The following is a 20,651-nucleotide window of genomic DNA, read 5'->3' as shown; positions in this document are numbered from 1 at the left end:
CAGGGTTATTTTTCAATAGTCAATCGGGCCATTTTCTGTCAGATGCTATTTCATTACCTTAGTGTTAATTGTATGTACCTTTGGTTCATGAGTGAGTGAATGGGCCACTTTTAGCAATGCTCCTGCAACGTCGTGGCTGGGACACCAGAAATGGACTTCACGCATTGTGCCCATGTGAAGAATCGAACCCAGTTCTCCAGCGTGAGGAGGGGACAGTTTAGCCACTGGACTACCCCTAGCGCACCTTTGGATCTTGAAAGTAAATAAAGGTATGTTGTTCTTTTCGGAGCCCATGCGGGAAAACACGGGTTGAGCCGACACGCTTCCGTACCTGCACACAGCATCTTGACCAAGAGACATGCCATCATAGCTGTGAGGATAATATTTATTATGCTTTCCTTGTTGTGTTGGTACGACCATGTCAGTCTACAGACATTGGGTGGAAAGTGTAGTTTCCTTATATGATGAAACAAATGATCGACTCTGGGCAGACTTGGTGAATAACTTCACCTGGTTTACTCATATCACTGTATCGCCCGGCGGTACATATCCATCATCAACATCATCCTCAGTTTTCAGATTCTGTCCAACTGACAGAACGCACTCTTTTGTCGGAATTAGAAGGAATGCTCTTACAGCTTAGGTAATGCCTAATAACGAACAGAAAATGTTAATGTCATTCAGATAACATTGGACTGATCGGCCAAGAATAATGCAGGATTACGGTTACATTTTGACCTCTTCGTATCTGAAATGACATTCCATAAAAATGCATGAGACACAGAAAATGCAGAGACAAGGTTTAACGTCAAAGGACAACATATGTAAATATTAGCCTTCTAAAGTACAGATGTTCGTGGTCTAATGTGGACGTGGAAAGACAGTGTTGTCGCAAGCATCTATACCAATATTCGATCCGGTTCCACGGTTTACATTCAGACCAAGGACCTGTTACTTGCAAGAATTGGCTTTGATCGCTTCTAGCAGCAAATATTCTGATAATGTAAACCTATTGCTGGCGTTGTCACAGTATGAGTCACATGTAAATATACTGTTGTTATTGGAATAATGTTATATGGTAACTGAGGGGAACTGAACGACTGACTTACTGTCTCACATATTATCATACTAGTACATCATCATCAAATATCACCATGACTAGTTGTGCATAAGGAGACACACGCGATTACTGTTAGGATTCTTTATAAACATACTTTAGTTTGTATGTATATATATGATGGATGTTAAAGGACTAAAGCCCAGACAGACAGCATAGGTTTGCCATTAAGACATGATACATGTGCTTCAGAGAATGACACACAACGTGAAATATTGCTATGTCAGAGGACACACGTGAACCGAACAGCAAAACACACTGACCTTTATGTTCATCTTTGCCTTTGGAAGATTTTCACTCCATTCATCTGATACACGACTGTGACTAATGTCCCAAAGTAATCAGATTTTTTTCTTTGTGTAAAAATAAACAAACTACAAGAGACAAATGAAATCATCTTTCATATCCACACCCGATTTGACAGATCGTTTCATAATACATTTGAAGATTACTGATATGTTCGAGACTGACAAGGTGAATCCCATATGGAGGGACGTTAGTGGAGGCATGAGTTTATCATTTTACATATACCCTCACTTGGCCCGTTTATAACGAGTTAACTTGTCACCTATGTGGTTCGCAGTGTTTGGGGTTTTTTTTATATGCTCCGAATATGAAAAATGTACCTTAATAAACCAATCGTTTTGTCGCTTAACATATCCTGATCAATTTCTAGGAGAACCTAGAAGCACAAAAGGAAAGAGGTGTTCTAAAAGAATGTCAGCAACTGCAACATGGTGTTGAATCAGAATATCTTGATGAGAAATGGTGTTTCTTCGACGTTAGAATGTAGTTTAGTTACGTTTGAATAATTTTATAGACCACTCTTCCAAAGGTTCGTCAGTTTTAGTAATATTACCTTTCAGCTTACAAACTGTCCTAAGACATGGCCGTAGATCCTGGTGATGATTCTTACAAGCACCAACGCCCGCAACTGAGCGACAGCCTAACGTATGCGTGTGCTGGAATGTTGTGTGATTACCGACTAACCTTGTAGTCGCTCACCAAATGTATTGCCTGTAAAAATTAAGTCGAAATCCTTTTTACTTGCATCAAATGAGTCTATGGAACCTGACCCCCTTTACAACCAGGAATGTTATCTACACAGAGCAGGATATTTATGGTGCTTGCAATTCCACCAGAAATAAATACCATTCATCCTCTTTTTTACAAAAGAATAATAATCCACATTCATTTCACAAATCATGTATTGCCTTTTAACACAACAGCGACTGCAGTACCAGCGATGTGCATATATATATTTGGCAGGGCATGAACTTGTAGTAAAGCCATCGTCATAAGAACCAACGAAACTCTGTCAGAACTTTAAATTGTCCAAATTAACCTGAAATCATGCAGATCTTTTAAAATGTTTGGTATTCAAATCTCAGAAATCGATACTGCTCGGCCTATATTTACAATGATATTTAAGACACGATTCTAACTGTATTAGATGGTCGATGACACCTTTATTTGGACAGAAACCGATTTGAATGTTACCAAGTACCACATCATTGGCTTATTGACCTTGCACTTCATGGTTTGTCAAACACAGTTGGCTTGAGATTTTGGTCGGTGTATAGGATCAGCTCTGACAGCTTGAAGATTGGCATGGAGTGAACCGAGGCGGTACATCTAACCCAGTCACCAAAACTGAACATTCTGTAGCTGTTATACAACATGGTGGAGAAAAAGAAAAGAAAACACCAGTTTGACGTAATTCAAAATAGTCGAACAGTTTCAGATCCTGTAATGATGTATCAATAAGTGGAACTCGTGTATATTGGTCTCCAGACATCTCCTATACATACCGGCTAGTAGGGGCGTCTTGTACATACCGGTTAGCGAGGTGACAGCCAGCCAGGATAGGGTCCCTGTAATACCGGTTAGCGAGGTGACAACCAGCCAGGATAGGGTCCCTGTAATACCGGTTAGCGAGGTGACAACCAGCCAGTATGGGAACCCTGTAATACCGGTTAGCGAGATGACAACCAGCCTGTATAGGGAACCTGTAATACCGGTTAGCGAGGTGACAGCCAGCCAGGATAGGGTCCCTGTAATACCGGTTAGCGAGGTGACAACCAGCCAGTATGGGAACCCTGTAATACCGATTAGCGAGATGACAACCAGCCAGTATGGGGGCCCTGTAATACCGGTTAGCGAGGTCACAACCTGCCAGTATGGGAACCCTGTAATACCGGTTAGCGAGATGACAACCAGCCTGTATGGGGGCCCTGTAATACCGGTTAGCGAGGTGACAACCAGCCTGTATGGGGACCCTGTAATACCGGTTAGCGAGGTGACAACCAGCCAGTATGGGGACCCTGTAATACCGGTTAGCGAGGTGACAACCAGCCAGTATAGGAACCATGTAATACCGGTTAGCGAGGTGACAACCAGCCTGTATGGGGACCCTGTAATACCGGTTAGCGAGGTGACAACCAGCCAGTATGGGAACCATGTAATACCGGTTAGCGAGGTGACAACCAGCCTGTATGGGGGCCGTGTAACACACTGGTTAGGAAGTGTTTCAAAATATGTGAGAGGTTGAAGTGGTAATTAGATCTGACATTACACATGAAAGTCAAAGGGTCGTGGAAATGTACTGAGCACATGTAAACATTGTTTACTTTAAATTAAAAACAATGCTCGAAATAATTAAAACCAATTGTGATAATTAACATTTTCATGTGAAACATGTTATTTCATACACTGAAATCTTGCAATTACACTCATTTTCATTTACACTTCATTCACCAAGCCATCATGTGGGCGGAATATTGATCGCCGACATGAATACCCTGTCCTTATATTCATGCATATACAGATGTAAGGGTACTATTTCTGATTAATTTCTGATTACAATATGTCTCTAGCATGATTTTCTGAATTATCTAAACCGAATGACTGACATTTGTACGTGTCCCTCAATAGGTGATTCAATGTGATTTTCACTTGGGAGAAACTGATTCCGTTGCAAAGATGAAAATGAGCTAATCGTCAACAAGCGTCTGACGCCGAAAACAGTAAGGTTTTTCTATAACACACTCCTAGTGTGTTGCTATGGCAAAAAGAGATTAGTATCTATAGCAATGACGGTTTGTGATGACGACCTACATGTAACTAATGGATTCTGGAATATATTAATAACACACTGATGTGATGAGGAATGCATCATTGTGCGATGACACTTCACTGGACCAATCCAGCTTAAAAACATGCACGGACTACCCATACACGGACAATCCCGACAATAACCTCTCTCCAAAAGCACCAGGACCATGGGTGAGCAGCACAGCCAATGGACATAACGCCCAGTGTGCTCCTCCGTGGGAGCAGGTGGTGGTGGCTGGGAGCAGGACCTGCGCATCGTTACTTGCAAACAGTCATCTGCCTGATGTAATCATTTGTCATAACAAATATCCTTCCTGTATCTGTGTTTGATTTATCGAAGAAGACAGAGTTGGGTTATAGATCGCGTTTATGATTACCTTGTTTAAGCACATTGCAGAGCGACCAAATATACTGTTGCAAGATTTCAAGTAATCAGTACAAAATAGTTTAAGCGAAGTGAAGTACAACCGAAGTACAACCAACTACACACACTTCTAAAGTAGAAATTACAACTGCAAGCTTTCAAGGTAATGGTCAATGCGTACACACGTCTTAAATCGCGTAAGTTCGCGATTACATTAATAACGTGATTTATCTACAGGATAAGCCAAACTCCCCAGCACTAAGAAAACACTTCGCGCGAGATACATCTTCCTCTTTGTTTGTATGTGTGCGCGCGTGCGTGCGTGGGTGTGTGTGTGTTGGAGCAGTTCTTGTCGGTTGGCTGTGAAGGCTACGCTCCCATCTTAATCTCTGCCGACGATGTTGTACTGTCAATCACTGTCCCCTATAAGGGCTGTTTAACCCCTAATGTCTTGAGCGCTAGAACGCTTTGCAACTGTCTGCCGTCTAACAGTATCATTCGTTGCTGATGACGTCACTGTCAGAAATAATTCCGGAGATGCAAAGTACGAATGTACTTGTCTCCATGGGGCTTTACACTGGGGCTGCTGTGCTTGGTCTCAGTTATAACGTTTCACTGCTTTAGACTGTTGAGAGATCGTTATCTGTCACAAATACAAATTGCTTGAAGTTATCTTCACATTGTCATAGTTAAATATTTTAAAAGCATATTTAGCCTCGCAGTTATGGGTGAAGAAAGGTTTAGTCACCATGAAATATTGTTTCCCAGATCCAAATGCTCGGTGACTTGGGCACATCTGCTGTCAACGGGGAAATCTAACGAGCGTTAAAATACCTGTAGAGAGAACAGACACCCAAGTACCGGCAGACGATCAGTCGTTTTCACCTCGCACCAGTATATGGTTGAATGTCACAAACACTCCTGAAATAAAGAAATACTCGTTAGGTATCACTGATACACTAGCTCTACACTCACAATGTGGAATTAGATCGGTTCGTGTCCAACGAGGATTGTATTTATAAGTTCTTTTGCTTCAAGAGAGGATACTCTCGTTTGCAACACGAAACTGGGAATTGTTTATGTGTGATGGCGTGGCATTGGGTTTCTTATATTATACTCAAAGGCAAAAGTTAGAGTGATCAACACATTTGCTTACATAAATGAGAATATTTTAAAAAGCAGATTAATATTCTATATAACGCACTTAATCCATAACCCAAACAGGGTTCTGTCTGTAATATTTGTTTCGAATCCGTCTTTTTTGAGCTTTCAAAAAGTACGTGGACAAAAACAGCATTAAATATGTCTTCGTGTGGCGCTAAACCTGCAATCAATCTCAATGAAACGCCGTCCATGCAGATCACCACTGAGGTGGCCGTCCACGTGTAACCAGTCCACATTGGATTCGAACCACCGAGTATTCCTGGCAACCACTACACACACAGCCCGAACAGTTCCTGGTTTCAACAGGATATTTCCAAAGACCAACCGACGACATCTTGTTGCACATGGGAAACGCACGCCGGCTAGACGTAATGCCAGACAAGTTTTGACATTACGTCACCAGTGTCTACGGCTGCGGTGGTGCGGACAACATTGCGGTATAAGAACACGTTAGTGAAGACATCTTCCCTTCACTGACGAGTCCAAATTCCTCTTGCACCGCGCTGATGTCAGAACCCGGGTTTACCGGCGACAATGTCAGCGTTACGTTTTGGCGGCGGTAGAGTGATGGTTTTGCTAACGAGTTGTGGACGTACACCTTTGCTCGTCATCAGTGGAATTTTAACGGGTCTCTCGTATCAGAGACCAAATTGTTGAGCCAGTCGCCATACCGTTTCTCCAGCAGGATGGTCCAGGAAATGATCTTGCAGCAGGACAACGCCAAACCTCATGTCGCCAGGGTGGTTCATCGGTGCTTGGCGCAACGCAATGTTAACGCCCTTAATTGACCCACTGAATCCCTAGATCTGTCCCCTATGAAAACGTCTTGGTTGACACATGTCATTGTATCTCTGCTGTGTAGATTTATGCTCAAGCTGTTGATCACTGGATTGTCTAGTCCAGACTCGATTATTTATAGATCATCGCTATATAGCTGGAATATTGCTGAGTTCGACGTAAAGCTAAATTCACTCACTAAAGATGTTCAAAGGTAAACATTAAAAACCTTTCAGATATTGAAAGCGTGTTGTGTCTCCACTGCAGTTTGGTGTGAGCGTCATGTGAAAGGCATTTTTTCATAATTCAGTGGTTTATGACGGTTTGGCAATGCTATTAAAGTTCATCAAAATGACTTCTTGGCTCAATAAGCATCTTCTCAGAAACTACGGAGATTGTAACTTGGACCAATACTGATATGAGGATCATTCCCTGTGTTGTGACCATGTTGTGACGAAAAAAATAATGAAATAATAAATAAATAAAGCTGAAATATTCATGCCTGATAGTCGTTTCATAATATCCAAGGCCCTGAGAAATATTCATGATTAAGATCTTTCCTTGAGATGCACAAGTAGTCCAGTCACCTTAAGCGTCCCTGTGGAGGAGTGTCACACCATGTGACATGGGGTTGGTATCCCGATTTTCCAAGGTTGATTTTTCACAACTAGTTTCAAAAGGATAATGTCCCTGTGATTACGTGTATCTCTTTCGGCGTTCCTCCCAAATCTAACTGATACTACATGATATATTAATAAAGTAAAGTTCAGATATGCGAGTAATCAATCTCACTCACATATTTCTGAGAATCTATCGAAGCCACGTAGCTGAGCCTCAGCTAAGCTGTCATTAAATTATAACGTGAATATATTCCACAATGTTAAGTAACTCTTCAATCAGTCCCTCGTCATGTTAGCAGACAATACATTCAACTTCGGTTAAGTGTTTAACTGCCAAGGAAACCTGTTAAAAAGCAGTATGATGAAACATAATGCTTTGACAAAACGGTCTTTCCAGAACATGACGACTCTGGTATGAAATCATCCACTGATAACCGCTCAATCTGGTATGATCTCATCCACTGATAACCGCTCAATCTGGTATGATATCATTCACTGATAACCACTCAATCATAATATTGTGAAGACATAAAATACATACGTCAGAAAATAAAACTTGTGTTCTCTGAGGTATTATTATGTTATTTTGTTAACGTCTAATTCTTTTTATGTGATAAAAATATCTATGACAAAACATATCGGAGATAAATGTCTTACGCCTTACACCTGAGTGCTAAATTGTATCTGACAGCACAATACGATTCCTGGATTCTGTCCCATGTTCGTCATCTGTCTGACATTTGGCATGTTTAAGGTCGTGGAGCCGTCGGTTACTCTAAAATGATCATATTCTTCTATTAATGCCGATATTCGATGGAAGGACCCTATAATCCAGTGTTGCTTCGGAGTGGAGCTAGGCTACATCAGAGACACCTTCACCCTACTAAAGTATTCACTTAATGAAAGAAACATTCTGATTCCACATAGTTTTTCAATGTACCAGTTTGATCATGTGTTAAACCATGTCTTTGCTTCAGTTTCGCCGTTGAGCTTCGGATGATGGAAGCTAGGTGGTGCTCTTCAAACCCATTACTATCAGTTATTACACGTACGGAATAAAGGGAAGGCTAAATATAGGTTATATTTGTCTGTAACTACCATTTGTTTCAGTGATATTCTACACTGTGTATCGTGATGCAGGAACGGGGAGACATCCTATCATTTATCTCGTCTCGTCAGCGTAAACAGAACTGTAAGTACATCCTTACTCCCTGATCAGGCGAATGTATGCTATAAGGCAGGGGACATATACACGTTTGCTGAGTATACAAATAAGAACAACGAAAGTAATACGACAACAGAGGTGGAGACTAAACAAGGGAATCCAACAGTTAAATGGGCCATCAAAGGACAAATTGTGGCCATCACTTAACAGTTTATCAGCGCTGAATGGACACCAACAATTAATAGTTAATTAGCGCTGATAGATGATGACAAGATGACAATGGACAGCTGGAAACCGAGATGTAAACTATGGGCAATGGGTCGTCTGAGAGTATGCGAGTATGCGAGTCTGCGATATAATGGCGGCCACAATTGCAGGCGATCTGGTGTATACATCCTGTGGGGTTGGACATAGCGCTGCTGGGCCTCTGCCATTGGTGGTCTTGCCGCTACAGAAGGTGACATCTATGTTCGCGTTGTAGGATGAGTGACAGGGCCTTGGTAGGGTGTAGTAATTCTGATGGGTGATGGGTGAGGTTTGGGTGTAGGGTCGCAGTTGTTGGAGGCCATGCGGATGGTTACAGGGGTTACAGATAACCGTTGAGATAAGTGAATGTTGTCTTGAGATGGTTCAGTTGAAAGCCGTGGGCATCTGGATGGCACATGGATTGTTTTATCTAGGATGGTAACAGTTATAATTGATGTACCGGTCTGTGTTTTGGAGGGACGCGTCTAGGAATGGAAGGTGTTGGTTGGTATGTGTCTCCATGGTAATTACATTCTATGGTTTTTTTGGCGCTGTATTTGTTCAAAGTTTTTTTATGTGTAAGTTGCATGTTATTTCTAAATCTCTGTTATACTCAAGAAGCCAGTGAATCGCTCAGTCAGAGGATATGCAGCAATCTGAGGGGATACATTTGTTTCAAACCATTGACTCATCATTCACACAGACACAAGATTACTTTTAATCATCAAACAAATAGATCAAAACTTTAATGAAATCTCTGAATAAGCCATGATACAAGAGTCATTTAGCATAAAATTCGGCCTTACAGCTTTTATTAACGAAAATATATTTTTGAATCCCATATCTCAATCTCCACTCACTTCTGAAGTGAGCAATATTTGATAAAGCAAAACAGACCTTGCATTTGTACAAGTAATGTTTTCCCAATAATATGAAAAAGTCAAAAACTAAGTCAACAAAAACATTTTTCTGAAGGCCAAGAATTATTAGTTCCAATGTGAGTTTGGGATTGTGGATGTTAGCACAACCATGTGTTAACCGTGATAAAATATCTTAGAAACCAATGGAACAATCAATCCGAAAGGGATTTCTGATATTATTTTTCAGAAATCCACTGTCATGCTTCTCACAGTCACTACATTTACTATAACTACAATTTAAAATATATTTCCACTTGGGATGTTAAATAACGACTTTTCTCATCCAAGTCACCTTCAAACATCTGACATATTCAAGTATATTAATCATACCCAATCCACTCTCCTTGGATCTGCACATTGTTCTATTCCATACCATATTCTTCTGTTAAGAAATCCAGGAGGATTAGGTAGAGTTAGAAGAGGATAATTGAAATTCGTAATAAGTAACTATTTGATCAAAGCAATCTTTTCAAGTCGATTAAGTTCTGGCTATCCATTTATTCATTCCCTGGTTAAATTCAAAACGTTTTGAGATACATGTGTATTAACCTGTACAGTATCTGAAATATTTGTGATTTAATGTTCCACAGAGGGGTTCCACTGAAGTTTTAAATGAGATAACTATCATTTTGTACTGTTTTTCATACTGCCAGTCCACATCACCTGGAGTTTATCATAACTAATCTTCGAATCTGACATACCAGCAGAGACATCCAGAGACTCAATAACAGCTTCAAGAGAACGTTTGCTATCAAGAAGAAAATCAGAATCATCTGCACACTATGAAATTAAATACTCTGTATCGCCTGGATGTCTTTTGTACCCTTGTTTTCACGCACCATGCCTGTGAATATTTCCACACAGAGCAAAAAAAAACAAATACGGCGACAAGGGGTCTCTCTACCCACAGACCCTTAGAACTTCAAAGAGGAGGAGGACATTTTGGTAAATCTAGTGATACAAGAATCATCCGGTGAATATGTAGTGCAAAAATCAGAGATTTCTTGAAGATTTCCTTCATGTTACCTGAAGACTCAGTCTATGCCGTTCATGAACGCCCACAGATTACAGAGGATGCATGTTTCTTGACGGACACGTTGTGCAGGGTCCTACTCATATCATTGTGAAGTGTTCGAGAAACCAATATGCTATTCGCTGCCAGAAACAAAATGAGTAATTGAAGGCAAAGCGAGGTGAGTAAAAAGAGTAAAAAAAAAACCAAGACAGTCTACTGACAAGTAACTGCTACAGATTGACGTGTTTGCTCGTGTCCAGATATCTATCACTGACACCTATATGGCTTTGCCGTAATCAAAAAGTCTCCAAAGGACAAGTGGACAAAATTCGAGCAGTAGCGATTCTAGACAAATTTGCAATGAAAGATGGGAATTTGATCAAAGTGCTTTTCCTAAGAGAAAATGGTTTTCTATATTTAGGGACAAATCGTCGGGTTGGAATTTGTGGATGCAAATCACATAGAATTTCGATTCTTGTATTGGAAGTAACTCCACTTCTCATTATATTTCTTGACTGAAGATTTAAATAAACTGACCAAAATACTCAACCTTTTGACCTTTCCATATGGAGCTGTGCATGCAAACACAAGGCAAATCTACCTGTTTCACCATAGCCATTACATTTAGGGGTTGACATCGCCTCCATGCAAGGCACTTGGCAGGACAGGTCATGGCATAACATAGCTGGTCATCTAGAACAGACGCCATGCGCATGGTTAACACTACCAGAAACTATATGAGGGTGGGGCAAATGTATGGATGAATGTACAAATGTACAAGTTTGTTTATGAGAGCATACGCAGACCAGTTTTCACATAGTTGCTGACTAGCGCTTTATGCGTACAAGATACTACTGATATCTAATGATAGGTAATTACAATAATGTTTTGGAAGGAAGGAATGTCTTACATTTCTTAAATATGAACAATATAACATTAAGTGAAATTCACCTGCTATTGTAAATAATGTTTTAGCTTTCCTTTCTAATATAATAAGTCAAATGCGTACATTTAATGGGGTGTAATAAATAACGTTCAAGGTATGACTTTGACGTATTGTAACAGTGACCTTTATAAAACTGTGATTTACATTCTGTCCAGTGTTGATATTATTGGTTCCATGTTACAGACTTAACAGTTTTTGTAGCCAAATCCTACTTGTACAAGTCTGAGATACCCATACATAGTTTAAGTCAGTAGTGGGTTTAACTACATTGATAAGAGGTATCCATGTATTTGGGTCATTTGTTATCACTGGTGTAAATGAACCGCTGACATCACAAGTTCCTCGACAGCTTAGTTATACGAATAAGTATGTGTCATCGTGAAGGTGGCGTCTTACGATCCACAACTCATTCATCTGTTGTTATTATGAAAGGAATGTTCTGGAAAAGACGACAAATTGCAGTCCCTTTTATCCCCACCTTGTTTGATACCATGATGTGTGTCCATGCTATAGCATAGGCTGTCATATCTTGGTGACAAGATGACTTTAGGAAGTTGGCAAGAAGAGAGAAGAGTAAACGTGTATCAGTCTGTTCAGCTTCAGGAAGAATAACTCTTTCAGTCTTTGGGGGCAATCTCTGTTGATGATTTTGTATGATCAAAGATGTAAAATAATAGTGAGTAAAATAAGGGTGACCTACATCATTATACAACTACCGTTAACGCTCGTCAGGTTTTATGCGCGTCTACTCATTTAACATGGGAATATGACCCACAACATGGAACCGAGGTCATTGACGTAAATTAACTGGATATTTTGGAAAGATATAATCTGATACTGGAAAAAAGCAAGATGATCGGACAATGAGATATTACAAGGCACATAAAAAGAGAGAGAGGCAATAAGATTTCAAAACTGAATATTATAATGTCATTTTCTTTGAGAAGAAAGAATAAAAATCCCTTACAACGTGTGTTTCATGTACAGTTTGACTTTGTGTCACTCATTCTGCTGATTTGCTCCAACTGAGGGGCACGTGCGCCGCGTTCACTGTACACAGTCACACCTATTATTAACAACGGGGTCTTAGGTTTGAATCCCAGTACAGCCCATGTTATTATCCATGGTTTGTGAGAGGCATTACCATTTGTGTGTGGTTAAACCAGTCTTTCAATCAGCATTGGACGTTTGTCCTGAAGCTAACACATTGTGACATAATCGAATTCTAGGGTGGCCATGTTAGACCTCTTTACAAAGTCTATTGACTTACCACATCTGTAACCATGACTTCATCGCGCCGATTCAGGACAATATGCTTCTGGACATAACACAACCATTGTCACTGTCAGCAAGTGATCATAACACAATGTAAATGAGATACTCAGCTCATGACATATTTGCCTCCATTGTTCCTTCCAATAAATGCAAGTCTCACAACAGAATAGTTGTGTGGACTAAATATTTACAGTAAATCATTTTAGCTTAGTTTAATAAATGGATGAAGATGAAAACCTGAAAACAAAGAAAAGTACGGCTGTCTGTTCGCAGTTTTTTCTGTGTTTTCTATTGATAGGGTCAGATGTGCAGATGATGAGGGTGCACACAGGGTCTTCGAGATCCTAAAGAGGTGAGTGCACATAGGGTCTTCGAGATCTTAAAGAGGTGGGTGCACACAGGGTCTTCAAGATCCTTTAGAGGTGGGTGCAAACAGGGTCTTCGAAAGCCTAAAGAGGTAGGTGCACACAGGATCTTCGAGCCGAAAAGGGGGGCGTGTACAACGGGGTCTTGAATGCCCTCAACAGGAGGTTGCACACGGTGTCAACTTCAGCCAAGTACATATCATGACACATAATATCCATAAGGGAAACGCCAGTGGCTCTTACCCCTCCTATCTTAAGCATATGTTCACAACGTGGGAGAGTGAGCAGGGTTTTACGCTGACGGCATACATGCTAAGAAATCGACCCAGTGACACTTAACGCCAACAGGATACATATATCACTGCAATGAACGACATATTTGAAAACGAGCATTAAATTTCTTTTAAGTTCCGAATATTTTATTCATGATCAATAGTAGGTCGAGGTTTTTTTCTGCCACTGGATATCTATTCTGTGGTATTTACAAGTATATCTGGTCTAATTCAGCATTAGAAAAGGAGCGCGCGCTTCATGCTGAACATCCACTTGGGTACTTTTGCTTATATAAGGAGAAGTATAAACGTCCTTTCTATTAAACATGAGATGCTGTCGTGATGATGAATTATACAAAGAAACTCATGTTTTCAATTTGGGATTGAATTTCAAGATGTTTAAGATGCAGCAGCATGACTGCTGTTCGCATATCTGTGAAGGTCTAATACGGCCACTCTTGTCGCACACATTCCTCGCTGCTTAGAGTCGGGGTAATATTTTCTCAAAATTTCGCGTATAGTTTCTTTACGTCACGTATCCTTGAAACACTTCAGTTTCGATTATTTTGCATTTGGTCTATTGTTTTCTTGAAAACGAAACATTAATTGACACAACGAAAAAAGTAATCTAGACAAAGAGGAAATGCTAGGATTTTTATTTTTTCTTAAAAAAGAAAAGTATTATCGTATCGTATATATCCATTTCACAAACGTCCTTATCCTACTTGGAGTTCAAGGTGACGGTGACGGTCAGCGCCATACTTTAGCTGAACGTGAGCTATCGTTTTACAATCGCAGTGCATGCCGGGAATCGCTGCAAGACTACTGATGAGGCGTTAGGAAAATCACTGCTTCTTTAGATCTGACATTAAAATATATGTATAAACAATCTGCCCTTCACATACCCATTTGTTTGGAGGAACACGGAGGAGTGTGATATTCTACTCTATATTGTGTGATGTGTCATTAGCCAGAAGATCGTGAAATGATGGAGCGCAACCTCCAGGGAATGGCTACAGTAACTAATTATTTACATTAATTGACAAGTAAAACCAAAGGGTTTTTTTGTGTTTAAGATGTTGGGTGTTCCCTGTAATGCTATTATGGACTGCTAGGAAAAGGACAAATGTTCATAAGGCTTTTTAAAGGTGGGTTTAATTCGAAAGCATAAATATCAAACCTTCTAAATGTATTACACAGACATAATGTTGGCTGGTACGTGTGACTAAGCTTTATGTCTCCTTCTATTGTCACTAACTGTCATGTCACGCACATGATGACGCGACAGTTAATGCCACTAAGGGTTGTCTGTTTCGGCATTGTGAATGTAGGGCTCAAAGAAGACAAGAGAGATTTTTGACATGGTTGGTCTATCATGAAAATCATTTTGGACGTAGAGCGACAATTCTTATCATGTTTCCAGTCCATCATGTTTCACATCCTGTGATTAACAAACCAGCGCTAAATTGCTGACTCCATTGTTACTGTTTCATCAGTGTCCTGTTATCTGTTTAAGAAATCTTCAGATACCAATGGGAATATTGTCTGCCAATAAACGAGTGGAATTACGAGTACAATTAGAAATTGTATACAATTAAAAGTGTACACAGTGAAATGACAATATTTTCAGCCAGTGGTTTTACAAAAAGGCAAATACACTGATGAACAATCAGTTACAATCATTACTAACGAAAGCAGGATCAATGAATATAACGGAATGTGTTGTAATTCGGGCTAAGTCATTAAACGTGGGAAGGTTCTTGTGTATTACTATATTACAAAAGTTTTGATTCTTCTCTGGTTCTTCCCAAGATACACAGTGAAATGTTTTGGACTTGTGTATTTATCATACTGATGAACGCCTAATAGAGGTTGGAGGGACTGCATCTATTATAGAATAATCCGATCGCTGCCCTGAACGTCAGGATGTTAGTCATATCAACGTTATGTTAAGAATAATGTATAAAGAGAGAGCAATGATCAGAATGTTTTCAAATGTGAAAGTGATCCGTATCCTAGAGGCAAAATTAATAACATGATATTTTCTCGATAGTGTTGGAAATAAATTCAGAAACCATATCTGTTGCCTGTTTGATGACAAGCGATGTATATATGTATAGCTGGCATAGAAACGATATTAAAGGGGTAGGATATGTTCAAAATGAATAACAACTAAAAAATGATACAAAAGCTCCATTTCCACAAACCGATCGTGAGTTGATTGTCCTTGCCAAACATGAGATTAAGATGCAATTGAAAATGGTCATCTAAACGTGTATGATGAGCAATCACGATCAGAATATATAGCACACATGGGTAACTAGCCAAAACGGAAAAGGCCATGAGGTCAAGATACATCAGGCAATTATTAGGGCATCAATGTCTGAACTACATCTTATCAAAATGGCGGTCCGCCTTGTTTACATGTCGTGCATTCGTATATACACACCTGGAGAAAGGTATGGCGATACTTCATGTTTTGCATATTAATGATATGTTATCATTAAGCAAGGGAGCAAGCATGCATGACATATGGAGTGTTTCATCGGCGCCAAACACGTGCTCGGCTATCAGTTTTAAACAAAAGAAATCGACAATGACCTTTATGAGTTATAAAAACACGGTATAGCTGTCGTAAGAAGAGATACATTCTGCTGATGAAACGATATGTCAAAGAGAATGTAACCAAAGTACTGAAGAAAAATACTTTTTATGTTTATAACCATAACATGTGTTTATGTAAGACGTGTGACTTATGGAATGCATGACTAATGGGGGTGAGACCATTCCAGTGACACCGAGCTTGACACCGAGCTGGTCATGCTGCTTTGATAACAATGTCCAGCCGATTTTAGTCAAATCTGGACTGCTGGTGTTGTTCTTAATACATCCATTGAAGTCTTGTGGTGCCGAGAATGGTTGAAGGGAAGGTGTCACTCGTGATCGACCTGAACTTCCACGGTCCTCAAAGAAGTTACGTCGCTGATATTTTCGGGCCAATCAATTGACATGACAACAAACAATTCGTCAAAAAGCCCTAAATGAGATGTCTTCCGCATACCAATCAGTTGTCACCTTTGAGCTGCTTTAGGTTGAGGAGGCGCCATATGTAAAATACGCATAGCAATTTGGTTTCTGATTGAGCTATTATACAGTCACCAATGAGATACCTCTACTCCTCGCACGCCATGAAATTAGGGGTGTTTTTCTGAACCGTCAACACTTAAAATATCTGAAAAGAAGACGTTCCAGTCATTTTTTGAAGGCTCGGATCTCAGATCCATACATAATGACCAGCTAGTCAAACAATTTCAGAAGACGATCAACTGGTTCAATTCTGATAGCGATAGTACTTTTTCACAAACTAGCAAACATTGCTTGCAAGATTGGCTGAAAACAACAACTTTTAATGACATTGCAAAATCTACCATTATTTAAAATACATTATCTAAAAAGATATATTGTGAAGCGAATAGTATTTTAATTTCTAAAAGTGCAGCTGGTTTAGATAGGACCTTCCGTCTTGTCCTCATTTATATTCTGTAATGTCCTAGAGATTCCATTGATTACTGTAATGTTCAAATACATAGTTTGAATTAGGGAGACGTTTTTGGCTGTGTGACAGACACATCTGCATAGAATATTATCAGAAGCTTAAGGAAACTTACTTTTTCCAGATTGATGTCATTATCTAAAAACCATGACTCAAGGACGTTCAAACATACAATCAAAAACAACGGCGACACGTTTTCGCCCTGCCGTACTCCAGTGATTTAGATGTCGTTGATAACATAACTACGTTTTCAAACTAAATCATTTTAATCAATAACACCAAACCATGTCTAAAATCTTATTAAAACTCAAATGCACTACACCGTCGCTAATTATAGTTTACGTATGCTTCGATGAGTGATTTTACACTATAGCTATATGATAAGTAGTTGAATGATTTTCCTGAATCCGGCTTTGGCTTTAAGAAAGGTTATGTTTCAAGTACTGCACCACTATTAAATCACGAAATATGTTCAACAACTTGTCATTGGTAAGACATGTGAGATAACTTAAAGCTTTGATCTACTTATTACATACACTCTCTGTATAAGCTCTCTACACAAGCTTTGTTATGTTTTGGAAAAGGGACCCCAGAATTGTAGGTAAAACAGCACAATCCAGCTCATTGTAACAACAACTCACAGCCAATTCATAATAAATCACCAGGGCAACCTCATCATCTTTAGCTAAAAGTCTTGTACCCGATAATTTCCAAGATAGCAAATAACTTAGTTTTGTGTATACTTATCGTAAACAAGTTTAGACTTACTAGTGTAAGTGTATCCACTTACTCCAGGCACGTGTTCTGACCTGATTCCACATAGAAGTGTTTACATATGATCTGGAGTATTGTAAAACAAATTCGGAAATTATTATTGTCATGAGGTCAGTAAAGTATACAAGTGAAAATTGGCAAACAAGACTTTTCACCAAAACGCATGCACTCGATTTGAACATGCTTTTCACATGATATCACATATTTTGAGTTTTTAAGTGAGTCTAAAGTTTTGATATTTATTCATTTCTATTTTAGCTACCATAGTTGACTTCAAAATATTCCAATATCACGTTTTATCTTAAACTTTGCGTACAACGCAGTTGATAGACAGAGTTACAGTTTTCCTGGCTGTTAAAAACATGCGTCCGACTTGCATGAGATTTACCACGCCCACAAGTACACAGGTAGTTCTGATAATTACGTCTCATAATTCTACCAGTTCAATTACACTAAGCTTTACTCTAGCTACTATTTCTTTTATATTTTATGTATCATGTAAAACAATCGTGCAACGTGATTTAAGACTGAATCACACAGTGTGTTATAAAAATATGTCATCCCAAAACTGCCACATATATTTATGAGTAACATTGGAGCAAAACCTACAAACAGCGCATGTAAAGAAGAGAAACAGCAAATATTTCTCCATAATCTCTATTACAACTACTCATACAAAGTTGTCTCCCCGAACAACCTTCCATTTTCCTCGTGTATGTTCTAAAATATATTCTGTGCTCAATTTATTTGTATCAGCAGCAGTGAAGTTGCTAAATAGAACCCGAAACATGTTGGCAAAACAACACAACACCTACTTACAGGTATTCTTCATTATAACAACTTAGATGGCTATTAACGGGTTAAAGTCTTTCGCTGGTACATTTGGTTCTGGCTGCACGCGTACGGGCAAGTAAAATGTTATCTCATTATGTTCAAGAAACTGGACACTCGAGCACAATGTATACAAGGAAAAAGTGTGGCATTGAGTATAGCGCAATTACAGTCTTCTAGATAATGTCTTTTCTAGATATGGTTGATTTTGCAAAGCCATTAAGGTATTTCTAGCAAATCTTCAAAGCAATGCTTGCTATTTCAAGAGGAATACTATTGTCGAAATGGTTAAGATCGTATCAGTTGACTGTCAACTGAAACTGTTTGACCATTACTGTTGCATAGATCTGAGGTCTGGGGCTAATATCATAAGGTTTTTATGGGAATGCGTTTATATCAGCTAGCATTTGGTTAACTTATGCATCTGCTGTATTGTATTGAAGTTTACTTTATAGCATAGAAATCGTCATCAAGTACAGATCCATGTCCACACTTGACTCGTGATATGATATGTGGTAACGGTTAATCTGTTTATCGGAGCACCGTTGAGACATAGCAGGCCGCTAATTGCGGTTCATGCACGCAACGTCGACCATGGGTCTCTACAGCAAAAGCTGAGGTGCATTTCGCTATTGACCACTTACCTAAATCTTAGGATAAACAACAGGATTACCAATTTTGTTTACCTCCTGTGCATACTGGAAATGAAAAAGGTCGACTTCCTGTGCAGACACCCTAATAGCTACATTGACTAGAGACACCACTGGAGGCCACCAGTACAGATAATTCGCTGGGTGCACTGGGCAGCCTTCAGACAACGAATCGTCTACTTATGCAAGTAATTATGGGCTATCGGTAGGTACGTGCTTTCAGCAAACCTTGGTAATATTGTCACAAACGTGCGTTTAATCATTGCAATGTCCTCTTTATACAATGCCATCAACATATAGAATGACACCCGTGAGACAAGTACTGGAGGTCCGTAACTAAGAGTGAACTACCGACCTGGTGGCAACTTCATGAAGACTTCCTCTAGGGAGCCATGAGGAGACAAGTGGAACACTTACAAATAACAATTGTGAAGGATTGAAGCAGCCTGAATCGATCCCCACATCTACCCTTTAAAGGTCATGCAGACAATGTGAATCTGGCAAACTCGACCTATATATAAATAGCCTTTGTTGTTATTTATTATATCTTGCACATTAACGATGTTGGGGTGTTTGTGAAAGTATGATTCGATAAAACAATGTATTTCAATATTTACATATTGATTTAAACTCTGCCTTTCAGTATTCGAAAAGAATGTCTAAGTTTGACATGTATTGTATGTCACAGGTAGAGCAGGAAAGGCTCACTTTCGTATGTGCTTAATATCACCACTATTAGTGTACACCTTCTGTCATCACTATTAGTGTACACCTTCTGTCATCACTATTAGTGTACACCTTCTGGCATCACTATTAGTGTACACCTTCTGGCATCACTATTAGTGTACACCTTCTGGCATCACTATTAGTGTACACCTGTCATCACTATTAGTGTACACCTTCTGGCATCACTATTAGTGTACACCTTCTGTCATCACTATTAGTGTACACCTTCTGGCATCACTATTAGTGTACACCTTCTGGCATCACTATTAGTGTACACCTTCTAGCATCACTATATGTGCACACCTTCTGTCATCACAATTTGCGTACACCTTCTGGCATCACTATTAGTGTACACCTTCTGGCATCACTATTAGTGTACACCTTCTGGCATCATTATTAGTGTACACCTTCCGTCATCACAATTTGCGTACACCTTCTGGCATCACTATTAGTGTACACCTTCTGGCATCACTATTAGTGTACACCTTCTGGCATCATTATTAGTGTACACCTTCTGGCATCACTATTAGTGTACACCTTCTGGCATCACTATTAGTGCACACCTTCTGTCATCACAATTTGCGTACACCTTCTGGCATCATTATTAGTGTACACCTTCTGGCATCACTATTAGTGTACACCTTCCGTCATCACAATTTGCGTACACCTTCTGGCATCATTATTAGTGTACACCTTCTGGCATCATTATTAGTGTACACCTTCTGGCATCATTATTAGTGTACACCTTCCGTCATCA

General features: G+C 39.5%; 1 protein-coding gene across 1 annotated transcript; it reads left to right on the top strand.

Annotated features, from left to right (window-relative positions):
* Nucleotides 1-3,101: 3,101 nt before the first annotated feature.
* Nucleotides 3,102-3,668, top strand: LOC137257431 (chondroitin proteoglycan 1-like). Its single transcript, XM_067794763.1, has one exon. It carries the CDS (start codon nt 3,102-3,104, stop codon nt 3,666-3,668), a length of 567 nt encoding a protein of 188 aa, XP_067650864.1.
* Nucleotides 3,669-20,651: the final 16,983 nt, after the last annotated feature.

This window comes from Haliotis asinina, chromosome 12, assembly GCF_037392515.1.
Source record: "Haliotis asinina isolate JCU_RB_2024 chromosome 12, JCU_Hal_asi_v2, whole genome shotgun sequence".
NCBI lineage: Eukaryota > Metazoa > Mollusca > Gastropoda > Lepetellida > Haliotidae > Haliotis > Haliotis asinina.
This window is presented reverse-complemented; position numbering and strand designations above follow the sequence as displayed.

Bases quoted from the DNA above. Each gene is read 5' to 3' on its own strand.
- LOC137257431 (XM_067794763.1), top strand. From the start codon at position 3,102: ATGACAACCAGCCTGTATAGGGAACCTGTAATACCGGTTAGCGAGGTG.